The sequence below is a fragment of the Leptonychotes weddellii genome, chromosome 12 (genome assembly GCF_054177405.1).
Source record: "Leptonychotes weddellii isolate Sample4059 chromosome 12, ASM5417740v2, whole genome shotgun sequence".
Taxonomy (NCBI): Eukaryota; Metazoa; Chordata; class Mammalia; order Carnivora; family Phocidae; genus Leptonychotes; species Leptonychotes weddellii.
The window spans coordinates 81,593,328-81,610,924 of record NC_138380.1 but is presented as its reverse complement, the minus strand read 5'-3'; the positions used below and the strand labels follow the sequence as shown (position 1 = coordinate 81,610,924).

At 35.8% G+C, this 17,597-nt stretch overlaps 1 protein-coding gene across 1 annotated transcript in view; it reads left to right on the top strand.

Moving 5' to 3' along the window:
- The first annotated feature begins 414 nt into the window (after window positions 1-414).
- PNPLA8 (patatin like domain 8, phospholipase A2) overlaps window positions 415-17,597 on the top strand; it is a 36,290-nt gene continuing 19,107 nt past the window's right edge. The window contains exons 1-6 of the mRNA XM_081800749.1: window positions 415-1,576; window positions 1,726-1,875; window positions 7,741-7,892; window positions 12,493-12,587; window positions 15,437-15,608; window positions 17,523-17,580. Coding sequence (XP_081656875.1) covers window positions 527-1,576; window positions 1,726-1,875; window positions 7,741-7,892; window positions 12,493-12,587; window positions 15,437-15,608; window positions 17,523-17,580 — 1,677 coding nt within the window. The 5' untranslated portion in view covers window positions 415-526. The remainder of the gene's footprint in view (window positions 1,577-1,725; window positions 1,876-7,740; window positions 7,893-12,492; window positions 12,588-15,436; window positions 15,609-17,522; window positions 17,581-17,597) is intronic.

Sequence of the window (17,597 nt, the reverse complement as noted above, 5' to 3'; positions counted from 1 at the left end):
ACCATGTCTGTGTAGATTAAATATTCTGTAAATGGTTTGCAATAGACGAGGTAGTATAAGACTTGACTCTTTCAGAGAACTCAAAGTCTAGTGTCACATAAACTAATCCAGACTTTGACAAGGAAGAAAAACAACATAGTATCTAAATTGCATATTTAGTTATGTGTTGTAGGAAAACTTATGTATTTGGTAGCTTCTCTAAATTTGTTCTTAGAAACATCCTACTACTCACTTTCTTTTTTCACTGAATTCTGTACTGAAAAATAAATTGTTTTCTGTGAGCTTAAAAGTCAAATCTACATTATCCCTAATGGAAATACGTTATTCTGTCTTCTTTTGAGACAAGTTGCTTAGTTCAAGTAGAAATGTATTTTATCTTATACCCAGTTTCAATTTTACCTTGAATCCTAATGTTTTTTTTTTCTTGCGATTTCAGGTAAGACCATGAATTATGGCATTTCTTAAATGAAGCATTCAGGAATGAAGTGAAAATCATAACATATAGAAAATAAATGATTTTTAAGTTATGTCTATTAATTTGACTATAGATATATATTATATTTACCTCCTTAGTAATGCAAGAAGTCTTTGTGGGAAGCAGAGAAGCAAGCAACTGCATTTCTTATGCTCACCTAAACATTACTGGAGGATAAGCCACGTCAGTCTACAAAGAGGTTTTCATACAAGCAAAATAAGATGTAAATTGACCAAAAGTGAAGCCCATTCTTGCAGCAAGCACTGTTACTTTCCAAGCCACCATGGTTTACATATTGGAATTTTGAAACTTAGCACTTCTACTCCGAAGGGACTTACAAAAGTGAGCATTCGTATGTCCCGTATTAAAAGTACTTTGAACTCTGTTTCAAAGGCTGTTTTTGGCACTCAGAATGAAATGATCTCACGTTTAGCTCAATTTAAGCCAAGTTCTCGAATATTAAGAAAAGTATCAGATAGTGGCTGGTTAAAACAGACAGGCATTAAAGAAGCCATCAAATCTCTGAAAAAATACAGTGACAAATCAGTAGAAAAGGGTTCTTTTTCAGAAAGTCATATTCTAGATAAAGATGAAGATATAGGTAAACAAAGCCTTTTTCGTTACACAAGTAGTATAACCACAAGATTTGGAGAGTCATTCTACTTTTTATCAAAGCATATTAATTCATACTTCAAACGGGAGGAAAGAATGTCTCAAAAAAAGGAAAATAAACATTTCCAGGACAAACTTGAAGATAAAAAGATTGAAGAAGAGAAATCGAGCTCTCCAGATCCTGGCGTCCTGACTGATAAGCTAGATTCAGAATCTTCTTTATATTCTGTGGACAAGCCTGCAAGTGCCAGTGGGACACCTGAGGCTCTTCCACTTTCTACTAAACAAAGTATTGCTAACTTTCTTTCTCGTCCCACCGAAGGTGTCCAAGCTTTAGTAGGTGGTTATATTGGTGGACTTGTCCCCAAATTAAAATATGATTCAAAGAGTCAGCCAGAAGAACAGGAAGAGGCTATTAAAGCTGAGCAACCCGTCAGCAAAGACAAAAATGCAGAGGAGAAGAAGCAGTTATCTCTTCAGCGAGAAAAGGCAAGTCTTATCAGTGTCGCTTGACATTTTAATTTTGGTCAAATGCATAAATTTCATTTCCCTATGGGACCTAAGAAACTTAATCACGTGTTGGTATTACTAGAGAAGTTTCACATTCTAATCATATACATTTTAATATGTCTTTGTAGATTATTGCAAGAGTGAGTATTGATAACAGAACTCGGGCATTAGTTCAGGCATTGAGAAGAACAGCTGACCCAAAGCTCTGCATTAACAGGGTTGAAGAATTGACTTTTCATCTTCTAGAATTTCCTGAAGGAAAAGGAGTGGCTGTCAAGGTAATTCTAATTTATTTAATCTGGTTTTGTCTTGGAATAAAAATACTAATACACTTTTTAAAATGGAGAAGGCAATACCTTTCATTTTTTTATTTAAATATTTTTATGGTTTTTATCATACACATGATGTGTCATAGAGTCAGTAATTGCCCCACTTATTCTGTTATATATATTATGCTAAATACTCTTTTATTCTGTGATGATAAATTATGCTATTGATACTGCTCTCTATACTTTGAGATTAAATGTTTTAAAATAGAAGATAAATCTCAGTGTGTTCATTGAATTGCTAAATAGTTGCCAAATTTTTCTTAAATGTGTTTATACTATATAACTACTTTTAAGACAGGAGGTGTAATTCATAAGTAAAACCATTGCTCATTTTTATTTCATGATCTTTTTGTATTTGCAAGTCAACATTTTAATGATCTTAATGATAATTGGATTGATAATTATATTAATAAAATGATTAGCTTTTCTTGGCCTCAGTTTTTTCAAATATAAAGTAGTGAAGGTAATTTAGACCCATTTAAATAGACTCTTTCCAGAGAAATACTATAAAACATGAATGATATGGTTGCATCTCTTTCCATCTGCACTAAGATTATTTGTAATATTTATCAACAAATTACAAATATATAATGAACAGATTATGTTAACATTTGATTAGAGATCTGTTAATGCTTGTTTTTAACTTGCCATTCAGAAAATTTTAAGTTAACTTAGTTCATATTTATTCCATTTTTTGACAACCATCTTGCTGAAGAGTTATGTCTTTAAGGTTGCCTTCTTTGTATAATTGTCTGTTGTATAATTGTTTGACTCATACATCATAAAGCTAAACTTTAGAATTTCATGTTCATAAAATTGGGAATTATCTTTCATAGATATTTAATCTCTTACCTAAAAGACAAATTTTCCAAAGGTAGATATGCTTTTAAGTCTATTTAACATTTCAGGGATATACTGAAAGCAGCGATCTAAAATAGAATTGCATACTTTAAAAAAATGTTTTATTGAAATATAATACAATTTGCAGTTATTGGAATCAAGTTCAATGAATTTTTCACTCTAAACGCATCCAAGTAACCAGCACCCAGATGAAGAACACAATTTACCAGCACTTCAGAAACCTCCCTTGTGCCCCCTTCAGTCACAATCTCCCCAAATTAGTTTAGATAGATTAGTTTTGGGGGTTTTTTTGTACAAACTACTGTGATGGGGTTTTTTCATTCATCATGTTGGTAGTAATCATTTACACTGTTGTGAGTAGTTATAGAACATTCATTCTTGTTGCTTTCATATTGCATGGTGTGAATGTATTACAATTTATTTATTTATTGTACTACTGATGAATTGTTGGGTACTTTCCAGTCTTAGTCTATTATGAATAGTCATGCTAGTAGAAACTTTAAGGGCACTTTTATTTTGCTTACTGATCACGTCTAAGGACCCTTCAATACCAAGGAGTAATGTGTTGTAGGAATGTATATTCCGATCAAGTATGATTGAAAATCTGGATAGTCTTTAAAAAGTTCTTATCATTTCCCTAAATAAGAAGCATCTCAAAAAGAATGAACTTGATAAATTAAGACTTGTTAACATGCACACTCTCATGTGAACTTTCCCAGTGAAGTTTTCATTATTCAAAAGAATTGAGCTTCTGAAAAATGCTAGAATTGTTTGTTTTAAAACATTTGTATGAATTTCACGTTTTTGTGAATCATATTTATGGTGGCCAAATCAGAATGAATTGTCTTTGATAGACTTGTTTCCTCCTGTGTATATATATGTATTTGATGTGCTACATTTATGGCAGCCACATCTAGGAAATTGCCTTTGATGATTTTTTTCATTGTTGGTGAAGGTAGTCTCCTTTCACTATTTGTTAAATAAAGAAGTAACCTTTTATTATTAAAAAAAGAGCAGCATAAACTTTGTAAAAAATTTTTTAAAAATTTAAAAAATGAGAAAATAAGAATAACATATTTTTGCCCTCCAGAGATTACCACTGTAATGTATTAGTGTCTATTTGTATTAATCAGATTAAGCCGAGTTAATAAACAATACCAAAACCTCAGTGGCTTAACACAACAGGAGCTTATTTGTCCCTTGTGCAAAATCGCCTGGGGGTTTGGGTGACTCTCCAGGACAGTGAACCTCTGTGTGGTGGCTACTTTGATCTTGTTCTCGTATGTTTGCGTTCGAGGCCTCCGTGATCACTCTTAGTAGGGTAAGAGTTTTCAGCAGCAAGTGCCACAGGTTTCTTCTAGTTACGACTTACTTATCCTGTGCAATTGCGTTGGCCTGAGAAGTACTGTCTTCTTGTGCCTGGAAGGAGAAGCAAATTGGATATTGGTGAACATTAGTAATGTCTACCGTGGTATTTCTCTAGAAAATGTTCTATGCATATATATAATATACCAGAATAAAGTAATTCAATATGTACTGCTTTTTAGTCTGTTTTTTGTTTTTTTCAGTTTGTAATGTACACCTCTCTGTATCAGTAAATTGTCATCTCATCCTATACCCAAGTTGAAAATGTTCTTTGTGTAACTAATTGGGTCCAAATGAAGGTCCAGTCTAGACCATATTTATATATCATCTGGTTATTTCCCCTAAGTGACTTACAGCCCTGTTCCTCCTTATCCACAAAAGCTAATTGAAGAGACCAGGCTGGTTATCTTGTAGAATGCCTCACTTTGTGGATTTACGTGGCTTCCTCCTCATTGGTGTTATTTGATGTATTCCTTCTTCCTTTGTATTTGCCGAACACTGGAATATAAATATAAAGACTTGGTTGAGTTAAACATTTTTTGTTAGAGCACATTGTATATGATGCCACGTGCCTCATCTTCCATCATATCAGAACACGCATAATTGGTTGAAAAACCAAGGTTGACCACTGGATTAGGGAGATGACAGTCTGATCTTCTATTGGACATTTAGGTTAGAACCATAATCCCATCAGCCATTAACCTAATTGTTACCAGAACTAGTCATTTCATTAGGGTTGCAGAATGATAAATTTCTAATTCTGCCACTCCTTCTGCATTGTAATTGACATTCTTCTGTAAAAGTAGAGCTTTTCTTTACCAGCTAAAGCTATTTGGTTACTCAAAGACCAATTTCACAGGATAAGCAAGAAAAATGTTTAGTTTCCTTTTACTTAGTCACCAATTTTCAAAGTAAAGAGATGCTTGAAAAGCTGCCTCATTGGTGACATGAATTTTTTGGCATTTTTTTAAGCTATCATTATGAATTCCTAGTTTTTCATAAATTGTGTTTCTATAATTTTTTTCCTCCCCCCCTCTCTTTTTTTTGAATGCTGAATTCATCTCAACTTTGGTAGGGTCCCCAAGTTCATTTTGTGATTTTAACTTTTTATAAAAATACCATGGGCAGAAAAGTAAATGTAAGCACACAGCTCTGTGAATTTTCAAAAATTGAAAACATCTGTATAATCCTCACCCCTTTATGCCCCCTTCCAATCACTGTCTCCAAAGAGATTAGACCAGTTTTCCTGATTTTTAGCAGTCTAGATTAGTCATGCCTTTTTCTGCACATTCTACAAATGGAATGGTACAACTTGTGCTCTTTCATACCTGTTTTTTTCACTTGACATTATTTGTGAGAACCTTCAATGTGGGGTATGGTTATGAAGCATTCTCATTGTGGTGTATTCTGTGGTATGAATATGGGACAGTGTATCCATTTTACTGATGGACGTGTAGATAGTTTCCAGTCTGGGAGTATTTAGGAATAGTGCTTCCAGGACGTATCTTTTGGAAAACACAGGTCTTTATTTGTTTGGGAGTGTATACCCAAGAGTAGTGGTCCTGGTCATGAAGTATACCTATTTTCATCTTAAGTAGATACTGCCAAATGGTTTTGCAAAGTGTTTATACCAATTTATACTTTTCGCCAAAATTGTGTCGACCTTCTGGTGGGTTCTACTTTCTCCCCAACACTTTATCTTTTTTATTTCAGCCATTGTGTTGGATGGTTAGTGATACTAAATTGTGGCTTTAGTTTGCATTTCTCTGATAACTGTGAAGTTTAGCACCTTTTCCAGTGTTTATTGGCCATTTGTATACTTCCTTTGTGAAGTGCCTGTTCCAGGTCTTACTCATTTTTCCTTTGGGTTGACCAGCTTTTTCTTACTGATTTGGAGAATTTCTTTATATATTATGGATAAAAGTTTTTATATATATGGTGTATATTACATGTATATATTACGTATAATAGTAATATACAATAACTGTGTTTTTTGTAAATGTATTTTCCCACTCTTTGAGTTACCTTTTAACTCAGCTGGTTTCTCGGTCCTCCGTTTATAGCCCTTTGTCTGAACCAGTCCCAGTTATTCAGTCTTTACTTTCTTCCCCAAATAAGTAAATACCTCAGGGAAGAAAGGCTGTAGTTTATGAGATCACTTCTTTTTTTAAAAAAAGATTTTATTTATTTATTTGAGAGAGAGAGCATGAGCAGAGGGGAGAGGGAGAAGCAGGCTCCTCCCTGAGCAGGGAGCCCGACGTGGGACTCGATTCCACCACCCTGGGATCATGACCTGAGCCAAAGGCAGACGCTTCACTGACTGAGCCACCCAGGTGCCCCTGAGCTCACTTCTTAGCAATTATCTCCTCTCCAGATTCTTAGCTCCTTCTGTCCTCATTGCTTCAGCAGCCCTCTTGTGCTTTTAAACAGATGGAACTTCTTTTGTCTTTTATTAAAGTTATCTAATTGTTCTTGGAAAGAGACTGTTCTAACCAGAAATGGAAATTTACAATCCCAAGCTCCACCCAACTGAAAAGGAATTTAGAACAATATTTTTTCAGATTTTATTTATCATAAAAAAGAAACAAATGAGTGATACATTGGGATTTTTTTTTTTTTTAATTTACTGAAGTTACATAGCACAAGTATAGCTGCTAGTCACCTATTCCCTTAAACCTGGGGTTCCAACCGGATAAGAGGCTTATGTGTACAGAACCTAGAGAATCTCTGGTAAACTCAGTATAGAACCCTGGGATTTAGGCTCTTGCCTCTGGTCGGCAATATGAAGTTAAACACTTAGAGTCTTGGAGTCCTAGTTTTGTTTAGACTATTTAAGGGGCGCCTGGGTGGCTCAGTCGTTAAGCGTCTGCCTTCGGCTCGGGTCATGGTCCCAGGTCCTGGGATCGAGCCCCACATTGGGCTCCCTGCTCAGCAGGAAGCCTGCTTCTCCCTCTCCCACTCTCCCTGCTTGTGTTCCCTCTCTCGCTGTGTCTCTCTCTGTCAGATAAACAAAATCTTTAAAAAAATAAATAAACTAACCATTTAAATGTAATGAATTTGAATCTGAATTATTTGTTGTAATGGTCAGCTTTTGCCTTCTACCTTAATTATATTTATTCACATTTGTTTATATTTCACTATGAGCTACCCTTATATCCCATGTGCACAAGATGGTTTGTTTTTCTTTTGATAAGTTTAATTTCCAGTAATTACTATGAAGAAGTTTGATCTTTAGGATTTGGAGAAAATAGCTTATACAATTTATAATGTTAACCTTTTGTTTTAACAATTAATACTTTGTAAATTTGTGTTAAGCGAATTATATTTTTTCTAATTATTAAGCATTGAATCTTTTAAAGAAAATATTTGGACTGAGGTTAATTTTTAACCTAGATATTAGAAGAAATCTAATTTAAATATTAATCGACATTACTGTGTTAAAAAGTAATGTTATTTAAGATATTGAGAAAGTAATAAACACTGGCACTGTGATTATATGTGATGATCTACATAGGTTGGTTAAAAATAATCATACATTTTCATTCTTGATTTGACAAAAGCAATAAAATATTTTTTCTCTCAATACAGGAGAAAATTATTCCGTATTTACTAAGATTGAGACAAATTAAGGATGATACTCTTCAGGCTGCAGTTAGGGAAATTTTGGCCTTAATTGGCTATGTGGATCCAGTGAAAGGAAGAGGAATCCGAATTCTTACAATTGATGGTGGAGGAACAAGGTAAAGCTAGAAAAATGATTTTTTAAATCTAGAGATCCAGTTCAGCCTTAGAACTTTTTTAAACTGATTGTGTAATTATAGTAACTATATCATTGTAAAACCAAATTTTTAAAATAAAACATGAAATAGTTTTTCTTAATTTATTATTTTATCAATCTAAGAGCTTCTTTGTTGTTTTTTTTTTTTTTAAGATTAATTTAGAGCGAGAGTGAGCATGAGTGGGGGGAGGGGCAGAGGGAAAGAGAGAGAGAATCTCAAGAGGCGCCATGCTCAGTGCGGAGCCCAACACAGGGCTGGATCCCAGGACCCTGAGATCATGACGTGAGCAGAAATAGAGTCAGCAGCTTAACCAACTGAGCCATTCAAGGCACCCCAAGAGCTTCTTTAACATATACCTGAATTTGCTTTTATTTTAATTTGACCTAGTATTTATTTCAGTTTGGTCTTTTCAGACCTTTTTGTTAGTTTAGGACAGTGTATCAACCATGATTTAAAAAATGTTGGCAAAGTTTTGTAATGTTAGCTTTCTTTTATTATATTTATCTTACCCAGGTTTATCAGTCAGCTAGTCACTTAATAAAGTGATGGCTATAGGGGCGCCTGGGTGGCTCAGTCGGTTAAGCGTCTGCCTTCGGCTCAGGCCATGATCCCAGGGTCCTGGGATCGAGCCCCGCATCGGGCTCCCTGCTCAGTGGGGAGCCTGCTTCTCCCTCTCCTCCCCTCTCAGTGTTCTCACTGGCTATCTCTCTCTCTCAAATAAATAAATAAAATCTTTAAAAAAAAAAAAAAAGTGATGGCTATAAAAGGAGTCTATATCAGTAACTTTCTGACTCCCCACATCCTCACCTGCAGATGCCAGTTCTGCTGCTACACAGGAGATACTTAATGTATTCTTAGCTCAGAAGAAGGTAATTTCACCATCAGACTCCATTCTTACTGTCAGCAGTTCATCGGTGCTTCTTATTAGTTTGCCTAGTTCCTTACTGCTTGTTGGTTAGATCCTTTGGTGTTAACCTTTCCCCCCAGATTTTCTAGCTTGGGTTCTAGTTCCTGCCATCTCTAGTCTTACCTCTGAAATTGATAGTACATGCCATGCCTACTGTTCTTTGATTACTTTGCCTCTCTGATTTGTTCTGTGATAGACCTGCCTTGCCAGTTACCATTTTGTATGTCCAAGTACTACCCTTATCTTTTTGTTAAATTCTAAAGTCCTGTATGTCAGCCAGATTCTTTTAATTTTGACACCAACGTGAATAATGGGTGTGAGTGATGAAGGAAGAAGGCTGTTTAATAATCTAGGCAGAGGACAATAAAATAACAGCTTTGGGTGGTGGCAGTGGGAAGCAGGAGGAAGGAAAAATATGCAAGAAAACTTTGAAGAAAAGGGGGATTGGATACAGAAGGAGGTCAAGAGCGCTCTTAAATGTAGACCCCATGGATGCCTGGAACAGAATTGCAGGGAAATGGGAGGAGGTGATTGGTATTGAGAAAGACAGTTCTGTTTCAAACATGTTGAATATAAGACCTTACACATCAAATAGAAGTGCTAATTTGGCAAATGAAGATTGGGTTGATTGAGGAGAAAAGTCTTAGAAGATCTTTTGTGGGGTGCCTGGGTGGCTCAGTCAGTTAAGCGTCTGCCTTCGGCTCAGGTCATGATCCCAGGGTCCTGGGATTGAGCCCTGCATTGGGCTCCCTGCTCCGTGGAAAGCCTGCTTCTCCTTCTCCCACTCCCTCTGCTTGTGTTCCCTCTCTCACTGTCTCTCTCTGTCAAATAAATAAATAAAATCTTTGGGAAAAAAAATCTTTTGTATGTTTCTTATGGAAGTGAAATAATTCAAGAAGGTGAACATCATTTATATGATAGATAAAGGGGTCTAGATTGGATTTAAACCCCTACAGTGTTAATGTACTGGAGAGGATCATTCTAGTTCATAGAATTAGTTCAAAGGGATGGGAAGTAAGGAGAGTGGCAGTTTAATGAGTAAGGAATTTTACTGAGGAGCAGGAAGAAGCCAGTCCTCTCTGCCATTAAGATCAGGGCAGATAGAAAGGAATCAGGGCAGATAGAAAGGAATCATCTATAAATGTATAGAATCATTCATTGAGTCAGCTAACAGGTTTTGAGTGCCTACCATGTTCTTTACACTGATTTGGATCCAGGAATCAGTAAGCAAAACAGACAAAATCCAAGTCTTTATGGTACTAGCATTCCAGAGGAGGAAAGAGAACAAATAGAAAGCAAAAATGTATTTTTTGAATAGTAAGGGGTGCTATGAAGAAAAATAAAGCAAAGTGATAAAGAGTAACAATGCTATTTTAGAGAATGATCATGACTATGACTTCTTTTTTTTTCAATTTAAAAAAAATACTGAAATACCGACTTAACTATATTAACAACACAATGATTTGATACCTGTTTATTTTGCAAAATGATCACAGTCTAGTTAACATCTATCACCACACAGTTAATTTTTTTTTCTTGTGATGAGAGCATTTAAGATTAACTCTTTGAATAACTTTTAAATATGCAGTATAGCATTAGTAACTATGTTACCATGTTGTACCTTACATCCCGGGGACGTATTTATTGTATTATTTATTGCGTAACTGGATGTTTGTACCTTTTTTTTGAAAAAACATTTGAGTAGAGATCTGAAGGAACAGTCAAGAACATTCAGCTATCTATTTAGAGTGAGGGAGGTATGTTGAAAAGAGCTTTGGGACCAATAAGTATTTGATTTTAGAGAATAGGAGTTTTGTTAGTCATTCAGGGAGGAAATTGGAGTTGAAGACATTTGGGGAAATCTAACCGTGGGTTAGGATGAAGGGAGGTTTACATCAGCGGTTCTCCACTGGAGGCAGTTTTGCCACCTGGGGGACGTTTGTCAGTGTCTGGAGGCATTCTTAGTTGTTGCAGCTGGGGGACCACCACTTGCGTCTGGGGGAAGAGGGCAGTTGATGCTGAAACCCTACAATGCACTGGCTAGCCTGACAGCAAAGACTTGTCCAGCCCAAAATGTCACGTGTGCTGCTGCTGAGAAGCCTTGCTTGAGGGGGACATGAGAAGGCAGCCAGGATGGGAAGTTTGTGTGGAGAGGAGTAAGGTATGAGGGCTTGGGGGAAAAAGAACCCATACCTTTTATTTCTTTTGTATATGAGAGCCCCCTACAGTGTCAAGCAGAATCAACCTGGCAAGTGTATTTATTTCTAAGTTTGACCTGAATTAATTTATAAGTGCAGCATTTTAAAATAGTTTTCTTCCTGATTATACACATAAACTTGGAGGGGGAAAAAAAAAGAAAAATACATGAAGAAAAGCAAAACAAAAAATTATAGCTCACAATTTCCAGATTTTTAATATTTTGACTTATTTCTTTAAATCTTTTTTTCTTGCATGAGTATGTATGTGCATGTTTTATTTCTTTTTTATAAGATAATAGAGTCACATTGTTAAATATATTTATCTGGCATTATCTCTAATTCTTCATGTCTCACTTTGATTTCATAATGTATCTCTTTGATAAACCATATTCTTTTACCTCTCTTCAAATCCACATTACTTCTTAAAGTTAAAAAAAAAAATCAGCACTTTTGGTTTTCTACTTTAATGTTTAATTTTCTAGTGATTTCCTGTTAGCAGCGGTATCAAAGGACACTTTGACACTCTAGGTTGTATTTGGTGGTGCCTGACTATAGCCACTACCTCTCTGCCCCACATCTTGTATTGGATTTAGACCCTTTCATTGCTTCTGTATATCTCCCAGCATTAAGAATTGTCCACATGTTACACACATCCTGAATTAGCCTACACCTCCTGGCCCCTTTCATTTCCACATTCATCATCAAGCTCTTTGCTGCCTTTGGCAGGGATCCAGAAATGAGCAAAGTAAGCAGCATAAAGTAGTACATCCCTAATGAGGGGCATTGTCTTGAAGTTGTTGAAGGTTTTAAAAAATGAATAAATAAAAGAACTCTTAAAAGTATGACTAGCGAAATGCAGAAAACAAAAATGTATAGAAGCATAGGCAGCCAACTTACATTGCAGGGAGAGGAAACCAATATACGATGTTCCAAAACTGAGTGCAGGTTTTAAGTATTTCCCACAGTCTGGGGTGTTTAAAAAAAATACCTTCTGTTCGCATCTTTATAGTCTTACGCAAAGAGATACTAATATAAATGTAAAACATGGAGCGCCTCGGTGGCTCAGTCGTTAAGCATCTGCCGTCGGCTCAGGTCATGGTCCCAGGGTCCTGGGATCGAGCCCGCATCGGGTCTCTGCTCGACGGGAAGCCTGCTTCTCCCTGCCCCACTCCTCCTGCTTGTGTTCCCTCTCTCGCTGTCTCTCTCTCTCTGTCAAATAAATAAAATCTTTAAAAAAAAAAATAAATGTAAAACATGCTGCTATAACAGGTTTTCTACCATTATTTAGATATTGGAATTTTGGAAGTGATCTTACTACAGGCAGTTTTTACTGACGTTAATTTATATTATCAGTTTCCATGTTAGCATATAAGCTAGAAAAGCAACTTGTAGGCTTGTTTTATTCAAGATTTAATTTCCCTGAAACCGGGATTTTCATTTTTCCTTTTCTCTGTAGGGGTGTGGTTGCTCTTCAGACACTGCGAAAATTGGTTGAACTTACTCAGAAGCCAGTTCATCAGCTCTTTGATTACATCTGTGGTGTGAGCACAGGTAATTATTGTTATATGGAAGCCCTGTGTCCCCACAGTATGCATTTAAAATCATGGTCATTCTCTGAAGTGATGAATATTAGTTTTATATTTTGATGATTAATAATCCTTTGATTGGCTTAATGAACTTCATGAAATGTTTATTGGGAATAAGTTACCATTTGGAGATGGTGTTTTGTTTTTTTTTGTTTTTTTGAGAGAAAGAGAGTGCGAGAGCCTGTGCCTGTGCAAGTAGGGGTGAGGGGCAGAGAGAGAATCTTAAGTGGTCTCCATGCTCAGTATGGAGCCTGAGGCAGGGCTTTACCTCTTGACCCTGAGATCACGACCTGAGCTCTATCAAGAATTGGACGCTTAGCAGTTTCTTATCTGATTGTTTAAAGCCAGAATTTAAATTGATAAATGTGAGAATCTATGTGTTTAAAAGCCTACTTCTTAATACAGCTAGATACATTTAAAATTGTAGTGTCATGTTTGTATAGAAGAAATTGGCAATTTAGAATACGATTGTTACTGAATAATTTTTTAGTTTTCCTTGAATCAGCATCTGATACATTTTTGTTCTGTTTTCTGTTTTTCTATTTCCTTACTTCAGCTCTGTCACCCATCCATCCATCCATCCAGGCCCACCCCATGTATGCATTAAGCCCCTCAGGATACCCATAGCTGTTGCTTATCCCCTAGGTAACACTCAGGGACTATCAGGATTGTGAATCCTTGCTGTATATTTTACTGTGTGACCTGATAATTTCTCACTTCACGTTCATAAGCTTTCTTTTCTATTTCTTTTTCTCATTCTTTTAAATTAAAATAGTTCTAAAGACCACTAGCAATAAAATCAAATGATTTCTCTACCTTATCTCTGTTAAGTATGACAAATATACCCAAAGGGCATGTTAATTGATGTTCAGTTGTGAAAACTTACTGAGTGCAGTTAAAGGAATGATTCAAAAGCATAAGGAATTAGTGCTTCTTATAATGTTCCATGGAACACTAATTCCTCAAGATGTTAGGTTACAGGAAGTTGTTGGGTTAAAGGAAGTTATGCAGGTTTCTTTACAGAAGGACTTCTGAGATATTTTAGTATGTTAACAATGCATCGTGACTCTCAGGATAGGAAAATAATATTTATTTCCCAATTTGATTTAACTGTGGAAATGTTTCTTAAAAGAGACCTTTCCTATGGCTAATGTTTTTTTAGCACTTTTTTTGAAGCTTTTACCCAGACCATTTCTATTAAATTTTGTGGTGGTTCTTAGCAATTCACACATTTAAACAAGCTAACGTCCTGCTTTGGCACAAAAGAGAATTTTAAATCAGAGATTCATCCATGGAGTAGAGTATCAGTTTATGTAATACGCACATTTCTGTGTTTATCACAATATATCTTTTCCATTGTGTCTTCTGGCTTATGTTAACCTTAACTTCTAATACAGTGCTTATAATTTCCTTTCGTTTTTTCATTTTGTATATTCTAATGTAGAAATTTTGTTTGCACTTAGAGTTTTTATTAAGTTAATAGATTTAGTTTAAGGGTAATAATATCCTTGCCAGTTTAATAAAATTTAGTTTTAAAATATCTGCTCATCTTTATAATAGCTCTACTTAAAAGGCACTTAGTTTTTGGCAAGTTATTTCTTGTGTTAATTAGGGATTTTCTGCAAATTGAAAAAAGTAATTTCTATTATATAGTTAATGCAAGTCAATTTATTTTAAAACAAGCTGTTTTGTCTTTTACTAAAAAGAATAAGACCAAGTATGACAAAATACATACAATATTTGAAATACGTTACGATAATGAGTTCCTGTTTTTTCCTTGTTCGCAATCTCACAGTGATGTTGTGTTTGTCTTTGTCCCCATCCCCGAAGCTTTCTCCCCTACGTTCCTCCTTAGTTCAGGGTTAGGCCAGCTAGGTACACTAGGTGGCAGTGTGTCCTACCAAGTGCAGCCAGGACATGAACTCAGCTATTTAAAAGGATATCCCAGAGACCTAATTTCTTTACTTAGTTTAGTTCCCCGGACCAACTCAAAGGAGTAATTATTTTAATGAATTGGTAAGTTGTCAAATATACTGTATTCTGTGACTAAAACGAAGGAATTTATTAAGGTTAGAAAGAACGTCATTGACCATGATATCTTAATTATGTATTATTTGATGTACAGCAATCCTATATTTTAAAATTAATCTTCATATCACTGGTTAACATTTATTTAGTCCTTATTGAGGCCGGGTAAAGCCCTTTATATGTGTTACCCCTGTTACTATAAGAACATTATAAATTTTAGTTATCTTTTTTTTTAAGATTTTATTTATTTGAGAGAGAGGGAGAGAGCACAAGCAGGGGGAGCGGCAGAGGGAGAAGCAGACTCCCGCTGAGTAGAGAGCCTGATGAGGGTCTCAGTCCCAGGACCCTGGGATCAAGACCTGAGCTGAAGGCAGATGCTTAACTGACTGAGCCACCCAGGTGCCCCAGTTTTAGTTATTATCTTAATAGATGAAAAAATTGGGGCTGTGAGTGGTTAAATAGTTGGTCCCAGATGGCACAGAAAGTATCAGAGCTAGAATTTTTTTTTTTTAATTTTTATTTATTTATTTGACAGAGAGAGACACAGTGAGAGAGGGAACACAAGCAGGGGGAGTGGAAGAGGGAGAAGCAGGCTTCCTGCTGAGCAGAGAGCCCGATGTGGGGCTCGATCCCAGGATCCCGGAACCATGACCTGAGCCGAAGGCAGGCGCTTAATGACTGAGCCACCCAGGCGCCCCTCAGAGCTAGAATTTTAACCAGGTCTGTGACTCAGGAAGAAGTACTGTAATGTCAACACTGATAAAAACTAAGCATTCTTTCTTTCAGGTGCTATATTAGCATTCATGTTGGGATTGTTTCATATGCCCTTGGATGAATGTGAGGAACTTTACCGAAAATTAGGATCTGATGTGTTTTCACAAAATGTCATTGTTGGAACAGTCAAAATGAGTTGGAGCCATGCATTTTATGATAGTCAAACATGGGAAAATATTCTTAAGTAAGTTATTATTTTTTTTTAAATGTTTGATTCTATAAATAATATGTGCGTATTATTTGAAAAATGAAAAAATTAAAAAGAATATTAAATTATTGATCCCAGTAATTAGAGATAACCACTGTTAATATTTTGGTGCATAATTCCAGTCACTATTTTTTTTTTTTAGTTCATTTGTGAGATTTGCATGTAGAAGTTACAATTGCCTTTTTAAAAATTGAGACCAGGTTATAAATGGACACGTGTTTTTTACAATCATTTGATATAATTTAATTTTCTTCCTTCAATAAAGGGATAGAATGGGATCCTCACTAATCCCCTACTTTTTCCCTACAAGTTATATTTTTTTTTCCCTACTTTTGCTGTACAACATACCTCCAGAACTTACTGGTTTAAAACAACCTGATTCTGTGGTGTAGTGTTTCTTCTGTTCTTGTTTAAACTCACTCACACACCACAGCTGAGGTGGCTGGGACACCGGTCTCTCTCTCCACATGGTCACTCTCATTCTGGACTTCATCTTGTTAGACTGGTCTGAGTTTCCAGAGGGCAAGCCCCATTGCATGAATAGTTATTAGGCCTCTTTAATGGCATGTTTGCTGAGGTCCCATTGGCCACAGCCACTCAAACATAGGGCCTGTAGGAAGGGACTCTTCACAAGGGTATGGATAGCAAGAAGTGTGATTCATTGGAGGGTCATTATTGTTATCCACCACATCTACTCTCTGGCCTTTTTTTGTCTTTTTTCCCCCTCTTATTTATTGAGAGCATATTTGTGCCTTTTTTTTTTTAACTGTGATAATGATTTTGTGTTATTTTAGGGACACTGTTTATCAGTGGAATCTAGCAGTTTTGAGGGCTTTTTTTTTTTTTGGTATTTTCAGTTTCTCTGAAATAAGCAATTAATGTTCCTGACTTTCTCTTCAAATTTATATTCATAACGTACTGCACTAAAGCATTTTACCTCTGTTTATAAAATCAAGGCTTAAAAAAAATGTGAACTTTGCTTGAAGTGTAAAAGCAACATGCTGCCAGGGTCTCTGTCCCGATTTTACAGCAAGATGTCTGTGAAAAGATAAAGATCCTAAAAGAAACACAGATCAGGTTGGAAAGACAAAGATCTTGTCCACTTTAGAAAGTATTTTACATTGATATTTATGAAAGATTATAAAGGGTAGATCACCACCTAATTTGTACATATTACCTGTATGTGAAATTCACTAATACTCTATTTGAGAATCATGAATATTGTTTGAAAAAATGTCGTTAGAAACATGTTTTTTTCTTATTGAGGCAAGTTGGCAAAAAACATAGTCTTTATACCCAATACAGGGGAAAATATACATATTTTTAAGTCAGGAAAAAATCTGCTGTGAAATAAAACTCCTTTATAAAATGGAATTGTGGAAATCGCTGCCCAAGGACAAGATCTGTAATGTTGCAGTAATTCAGAGCCCAACTCGGATGATTTAAAAAGCATTTTGTAGGAGTGACATCGGCTCTGTATTGCTAGACCAAGTTTAAAGTCTAAATGTCCTGATCTGGTTTTTAGATTACTCTGTTACTAGTCTATATACTTCTGCAGTTTTATTTCAACACAGCTCCTTTATCCCTCAGGAGGACCCTGAAAACAGCCGGGTTATTCTGCCTCAGTGCCTTTTTTTACCCCTTAGTCGGGGTTGAATGTGTTCCCTTGTCATTTTTTGGTGTCCTTCTCAAGCTCCACCTCAACTATATATTGTTATATGTGCATTAATTGTACTATCAGGTGCCTGGAAGAGATTTTTATATTTCTTTTTTGTCGCTCATAGTACTTTGAACAAAGTCCTGAGCAAACAGTGTTTGCATATTTTATGTTCCCTGATGTTAGGAGATACGATCATTTTGATATAATTTAATTTTCCTCCTCTAATAAAGGGATAGAATGGGATCCTCACTAATGATTGAAACAGCAAGAAACCCTACATGTCCTAAGGTAAGTTTGGAGTCTTA